Source organism: Oncorhynchus mykiss, chromosome 17 (assembly GCF_057628025.1).
Source record: "Oncorhynchus mykiss isolate SJ-2025 chromosome 17, ASM5762802v1, whole genome shotgun sequence".
NCBI classification, from domain to species: Eukaryota; Metazoa; Chordata; class Actinopteri; order Salmoniformes; family Salmonidae; genus Oncorhynchus; species Oncorhynchus mykiss.
In genome coordinates, this window is record NC_143038.1 from 67,955,001 (window position 1) to 67,962,500 (window position 7,500).

Sequence of the window (7,500 nt, forward strand, 5' to 3'; positions counted from 1 at the left end):
TAATGGGGTGCAAAGGAGCAAAATAAATAAATACATTAAATACAGTTGGGAAAGAGGTAGTTGTTTGGGCTAAATTATAGGTGGGCTATGTACAGGTGCAGTAATCTGTGATCTGCTCTGACAGTTGGTGCTTAAAGCTAGTGAGGGAGATAAGTGTTTCCAGTTTCAGAGATTTTTGTAGTTCGTTCCAGTCATTGGCAGCAGAGAACTGGAAGGAGAGGCGGCCAAAGAAAGAATTGGTTTTGGGGGTGACTAGAGAGATATACCTGCTGGAGCGTGTGCTACAGGTTGGAGATGCTATGGTGACCAGCGAGCTGAGATAAGGGGGGACTTTACCTAGCAGGGTCTTGTAGATGACATGGAGCCAGTGGGTTTGGCAACGAGTATGAAGCGAGGGCCAGCCAACGAGAGCGTACAGGTCGCAATGGTGGGTAGTATATGGGGCTTTGGTGACAAAACGGATTGCACTGTGATATACTGCATCCAATTTGTTGAGTAGGGTATTGGAGGCTATTTTGTAAATGACATCGCCAAAGTCGAGGATTGGTAGGATGGTCAGTTTTACAAGGGTATGTTTGGCAGCATGAGTGAAGGATGCTTTGTTGCGAAATAGGAAGCCAATTCAAGATTTAACTTTGGATTGGAGATGTTTGATATGGGTCTGGAAGGAGAGTTTACAGTCTAACCAGACACCTAAGTATTTGTAGTTGTCCACGTATTCTAAGTCAGAGCCGTCTAGAGTAGTAATGTTGGACAGGTGCAGGTAGCGATCGGTTGAAGAGCATGCATTTAGTTTTACTTGTATTTAAGAGCAATTGGAGGCCACGGAAGGAGAGTTGTATGGCATTGAAGCTTGCCTGGAGGGTTGTTAACACAGTGTCCAAAGAAGGGCCGTAAGTATACAGAATGGTGTCGTCTGCGTAGAGGTGGATCAGAGACTCACCAGCAGCAAGAGCGACCTCATTGATGTATACAGAGAAGAGAGTCGGTCCAAGAATTGAACCCTGTGGCACCCCCATAGAGACTGCCAGAGGTCCGGACAGCAGACCCTCCGATTTGACACACTGAACTCTATCAGAGAAGTAGTTGGTGAACCAGGCGAGGCAATCATTTGAGAAACCAAGGCTGTCGAGTCTGCCGATGAGGATGTGGTGATTGACAGAGTCGAAAGCCTTGGCCAGATCAATGAATACGGAATAATAGTGAAGACATCAAAACTATGAAATAACACATATGGAATCATGTAGTAACCACAAAAGTGTTAAACAAATCAAAATATATTTTAGATTTGAGATCCTTCAAAGTAGCTACCCTTTGTAGACAGCTTTGAACACTATTGGCATTCTGTCAACCAGCTTCATGGGGTAGTCACCTGGAATGCATTTTAATTATCAGGTGTGCCTTGTTAAAAGTGTATTTGTTGAATGTGTTTGATCCAATCAGTTGTGTTGTGACAAGGTGGGGGTGGTATACAGAAGAGAGCCCTATTTGCTAAAAGACCAAGTCCATATTATGGCAAGAACAGCTCAAATAAGCAAAGTGAAACGACAGTCCATCATTGCTTTAAGACATGAAGGTCAGTCAATACAGAAAATGTCAAGAACTTTGAAAGATTCTTCAAGTGCAGTCGAAAAAACCATCAAGCGCTATGATGAAACTGGCTCTCACGATTACCACCACAGGAATGGAAGACCCAGAGTTACCTCTGCTACAGAGGAATTCATTAGAGTTTCCAGCCTCAGAAATTGCACCCCAAATAAATGCTTCACCGAGTTCAAGTAACAGACACATCTCAACATCAACTGTTCAGAGGAGACTGCTTGAATCAGGCCTTCATGGTCGAATTACTGCAAAGAAACTACTACTAAAGGACACCAATAAGAACAAGAGACTTTCTTGGTCCAAGAAACACGAGCGATGAACATTAGACTGGTCAAATTTGTGCTTTGGTCTGATGAGTCCAAATTTGCGATTTTTGGTTCCCACCTCCATGTCTTTGTGAGACGCAGTCTGGGTGAACGGATGATCCCTGCATTTGTGGTTCCCACCGTGAAGCATGGAGGAGATGGTGTGGGGGTGCTTTGCTGGTGACACTGTCTGTGATTTATTTAAAATTCAAAACACACCTCCAGGCTGTGTAAGGGCTATTTGACCAAGAAGGAGAGTGATGGAGTGCTGCATCAGATGGTCTGGCCTCCACAATCACCTGACCTCAACCCAATTGAGATGGTTTGGGATGAGTTGGAGTGAAGGAAAAGCAGCCAACAAGTGCTCAGTATATGTGGGAACTCCTTCAAGACTGTAGAAAAAGCATTCCGAATTTTTTTATTTTTATTTTTTTTTATTTTACCTTTATTTAACCAGGCAAGTCAGTTAAGAACAAATTCTTATTTTCAATGACGGCCTGGGAACAGTGGGTTAACTGCCTGTTCAGGGGCAGAACGACAGATTTGTACCTTGTCAGCTCGGGGGTTTGAACTCGCAACCTTCCGGTTACTAGTCCAACACTCTAACCACTAGGCTACCCTGCCGCCCCGAATGAATGAAGCTGGTTAAGAGAAATCCAAGAGTGTGCAAAGCTGCCATCAAGGCAAAGGGTGGCTATGTTGAAGAATCTAAAATATATTGCTGTTTTTTTATTTTTAATACATTTGCAAAAATGTCTAAAAACCTGTTTTTGCTGTGTCATTATGGGGCATTGTGATGTCATTATGGGGCATTGTGATGTCATTATGGGGTATTGTGTGTAGATTGCTGAGTATTTTTGTTTTATTTAATCCATTTGAGTTTAAGTCTGTAACATAAAAAATGTGGAAAACGTCAAGGGGTCTGAATACTTTCCAACGTCACTGTATATCCACGCCCCCACTGCCGTCCCGTCCCCCTGTTTGGGAACCACTGGCCTAGTTGACCGTGGGTCTCTCTCAACGTTTTCAAACTTTTACACGTAGATTGACCATGATGAACACCATTCGGCGGGTCTCTCCTGTATTGTTACGGAACAACGCTATCAAACTTTTACACGTAGATTGACCATGATGAACTCTATTTGTAACCCCTCTTTCTTGTCCTGTTCCGTGTAGGATCCGTCCCCAGATGGTGAAGGAGAAGATCGAGGGCTGTCACGTGTGTACACTTGTAACCCCCGGGGAACCCCAGGTGTTGCTGGGTAAAGACAAGGCCTTCACGTACGACTTTGTGTTCGACATCGACTCGGCACAGAAACAGATCTATGCTGCTTGCGTCCACAAACTCATCGAGGGCTGCTTCGATGGATATAACGCTACTGTGTTCGCCTACGGACAGGTACCGTGAGAAACAGAGACAGATATGAACACACAACTCCATCAAGGCCTTGAGGACCACAATGTTTAACCTCTGCATTACCTGTGGATACACTCTGAATACATAAACCTAGTGAATGCATCCATACAAGGACAGATGCTAATAAGTATGTCTATTTCAAAGAAGGGTCTATTTCAGTGTTTCCCAAACTCAGTCCTGGGGACCCCAAAAGTCTAATACATGTATTGGTTTTTGCCCGAGCACTTACACAACTGATTCAAATAATTAACTCATCATTAAGCTCGGGCAAAAACCAATACATGTACCCTTTTGGGGTCCCCAGGACTGAGTTTGGGAAACACTGGTCTATTTGTAATCACGGTAATGTGGTTATTTTTCTCTATTAAACTTATGGTACAAACACACAGAGAAATCTGACTTATCACAGTAGGAATCTGTTCCTACAAAATACATACAGTACCAGTCAAAAGTTTAGACACACCGACTCATTCAAGCGGTTTTCTTTCTTTTTTACTATTTTCTACATTGTATAATAATAGTTAAGACATCACAACTATGAAATAACACATATGGAGTCATGTAGTAACCAAAGAAGGGTTAAACACCACAAAATATATTTGTTATATTTGAGATTCTTCAAAGTAGCCTCTGCCTCGATGACAGCTTGGCACCCTCTGTTTCCAGACGGGCTCAGGGAAGACGTACACCATGGGGACAGGGTTCGATGTGCAGGAGGAGGAGGAGGAGCGGGGCATTGTTCCACGGGCTGTTCACCATCTGTTCCTGGGCATCCAGGAGAGGAAGACACAGGCCCGGCACCAGGGCACACACCCTCCTGAGTTTAAAGTCAGTGCACAGTTCCTGGAGGTACGAACTCACACACACACACACACACACACACACACACACACACACACACACACACACACACACACACACACACACACACACACACACACACACACACACACACACAGACACACACACACACACACACACACACACAGAGACACACACACACAGAGACACACACACACAGAGACACACACACACACACACACACACACACACACACACACACACAGAGACACACACACACACACACACACTCACACATACACACACACACAGACACACTCACACACATACACACACACACAGACACACACACACACACACACCCATACGCACACTATGTCATTGCCATAGTAACACTTGGGCCACCCATCCAGTCCCCTGTGAAAGGTGGCAGAGGAGATGAAAGCGGTCTAGAATAACATCTTGTCCTCCAGGGATGCATTGTCTGTTGTCATTGGTCATTCTTGGCTTTGATTGATTGGCTGTGTGCATGTTTGTGTGTGAGGCCTGTGTTAACCTGAACCAGATGTGAGGGGCATGCACCGATCAGCCCTGGTGATGCTACAGGAAGTGACATTGTGATGACAGACTAACAGGAAACCCAGTGGATGATGGGTTCTGGTGCCTGACGGATGTTAGTCGTTAGCTGTGATATTACCCAGAATGAGAACCCCAACTCTGTCACACACACACACACACACACACACACACACACACACACACACACACACACACACACACACACACACACACACACACACAGAGACATATTGAGGTGTGGGAGACATGAGCTGATATGTTTTAAAGACTTTAACTGTCTGTGTGGCAAGAGGTGCCTGGTACACGGAGTGTTTCTCTGCTTACTGTCTCAGCCTTCTCTGTGTGTGTCTGAAGAATCATCAGGGAAATTGTCATATCATTGGTATGCCTGTTGAATGTATTGTATGAGGTGTTGTGGGATACTGTTATCGTGTGTTGTGTGTGTGTGTGTGTGTGTTGTGTGTGTGTGTGTGTGTGGGGGGGGGTGTCATGGTGTGTGTTTGTCAGCCTGTCAGCTAGGCCTATATCCTGTTTTCTCTCAGGCGATTGGACTACAGTAATAGACAGCTAATGTAACCTGATTCACTTACAGATGGCTATCTCTGCTAAAATCCTCTCTATCTCCATCTCGTTTTCTCTGTCTATTATTTTCTGTCACTCTCTCTCTCCCCCTGTCTCTCTCCCTCTCTCATTTCTCTCTCCCCTGTCTCTCTCTCCTGTCTCTCTCCCCCTGTCTCCATCCCTCTCTCATTTCTCTCTCCCCTGTCTCTCTCTCCTGTCTCTCTCCCCCTGTCTCTCTCCCTCTCTCCTTTCTCTCTCCCTCTGTCTCTCTCTCCTGTCTCTCTCCCTCTCTCCTTTCTCTCTCCCCCTGTCTCTCTCCCTCTCTCCTTTCTATCTTTCTCTCTCCCCCTGTCTCTCTCCCTCTCTCCTTTCTCTCTCTCTCTCTCCCCTGTCTCTCTCCCCCTGTCTCTCTCCCCCTGTCTCTCTCCCTGTCTCTCTCCCCCTGTCTCTCTCCCTCTCTCCTTTCTCTCTCTCTCCCCCTGTCTCTCTCCCCCTGTCTCTCTCCCTCTCATATTTCTCTCTCTCTCCCCCTGTCTTTCTCCCTCTCTCCTTTCTCTCTCTCTCTCCCCCTGTCTCTCTCCCTCTCTCCTTTCTCTCTCCCCCTGTCTCTCTCCTTTCTCTCTCTCTCCCCCTGTCTCTCTCCCCCTGTCTCTCTCATTTCTCTCTCCTTTCTCTCTCCCCCTGTCTCTCTCCCCTCTCTCTCCCTCTCTCCTTTCTCTCTCTCTCCCCCTGTCTCTCTCCACTGTCTCTCTCCCCTGTCTCTCCCCCTGTCTCTCCCCTGTCTCTCTCCCTCTCTCCTTATCTATTTCTCTCCCTCTCTCCTTTCTCTCTTCCTCTCTCCCCCTCTCTCATTATTTCAGCTGTAGGTCATTGGATTATCAGTATGGACGATAAACAGACGTTGATCAGGCTAGGGTTAAAGAGAGAGAGTGTGTGTGTGTGTGTGTGTGTGTGCTGAGCTGTCTCTTGACCTCTCCTGACCTTTAACCCTGTTGCTTCCTGGAGGTCAGAGGTTATGTGCTATAGCCTGATCTTTGCCCTTTCATCACTCCACTCTCTGTTTGTGTGTATGTATTAATGTATGTGTGTATTAATGTGTGTGTGTGTGTATTCATGTGTGTGTATGTATTAATGTGTGTGTGTGTGTGTGTTAATGTGTGTGTGTGTTAATGTCTGCATGAGTGTTCCTGAGGTTGGACGAGCAGTTTAGGCTGCCAACCTGGAACCCCAATATGTTCCCTCCATCTTTCTCCCAGCTCATTTCTGTCTCTACAATTGCAAGAAAAACTTTAAATGTATTTTTTCTTAAATGTCTGTGTGTGTGTGTTCTCCAGCTGTATAACGAGGAGATCCTAGATCTGTTTGACGGAGCCAGAGACCCAGACTGTAAGAACAGGAAGTCTAATATTAAGATCCACGAGGACGGCAGCGGCTCCATCTACACCAGCGGAGTCACCTCACGACTCGTCAACTCTGAGGAAGAGGTGTGTGTGTGTACAGCACTAACAATTAGTATGTGTGTGTGTGTACAGCACTAACAATTAGTATGTGTGTGTGTGTGTACAGCACTAACAATTAGTATGTGTGTGTGTGTGTACAGCACTAACAATTAGTATGTGTGTGTGTGTACAGCACTAACAATTAGTATGTGTGTGAGTCAGTTTTGACGGTGTGGTGTTTTCTAGCTGTTAGAATGTCTGAAGTTGGGAGCGTTGTCCCGGACCACGGCCAGCACCCAGATGAATGCTTCCAGTTCCAGGTCTCACGCCATCTTCACCATCAACCTCTGTCAGATGAGAGTCTGCCAACAAACTGAGGTAGGGGGGAGGGAGGGAGGGAGGGAGGGAGGGGGAAGTAGCCATCTTCACCATCAACCTCTGTCAGATGAGAGTCTGCCAACAAACTGAGGTAGGGGGGAGGGAGGGAGGGAGGGAGGGGGAAGTAGCCATCTTCACCATCAACCTCTGTCAGATGAGAGTCTGCCAACAAACTGAGGTAGGGGGGAGGGAGGGAGGGAGGGAGGGGGAAGTAGCCATCTTCACCATCAACCTCTGTCAGATGAGAGTCTGCCAACAAACTGAGGTAGGGAGGGAGGGAGGGAGGGAGGGAGGGAGGGGGAAGTAGCCATCTTCACCATCAACCTCTGTCAGATGAGAGTCTGCCAACAAACTGAGGTAGGGAGGGAGGGAGGGAGGGAGGGAGGGAGGGAGGGAGGGGGGAGGGGGGAGGGAAGTA

The 7,500-nt window shown here is 46.6% G+C and overlaps 1 protein-coding gene across 3 annotated transcripts in view; it reads left to right on the plus strand.

The window, feature by feature from the left end:
- LOC110493278 (kinesin-like protein KIF21B) overlaps window positions 1-7,500 on the plus strand; it is a 140,746-nt gene that overhangs the window by 64,736 nt on the left and 68,510 nt on the right. For all 3 annotated transcript variants that reach the window (XM_090206427.1, XM_090206425.1, XM_090206426.1), the window contains exons 2-5: window positions 3,084-3,306; window positions 3,991-4,173; window positions 6,600-6,749; window positions 6,951-7,082. In XM_090206427.1, the coding sequence (XP_090062553.1) occupies window positions 3,084-3,306; window positions 3,991-4,173; window positions 6,600-6,749; window positions 6,951-7,082 (688 nt within the window). The remainder of the gene's footprint in view (window positions 1-3,083; window positions 3,307-3,990; window positions 4,174-6,599; window positions 6,750-6,950; window positions 7,083-7,500) is intronic.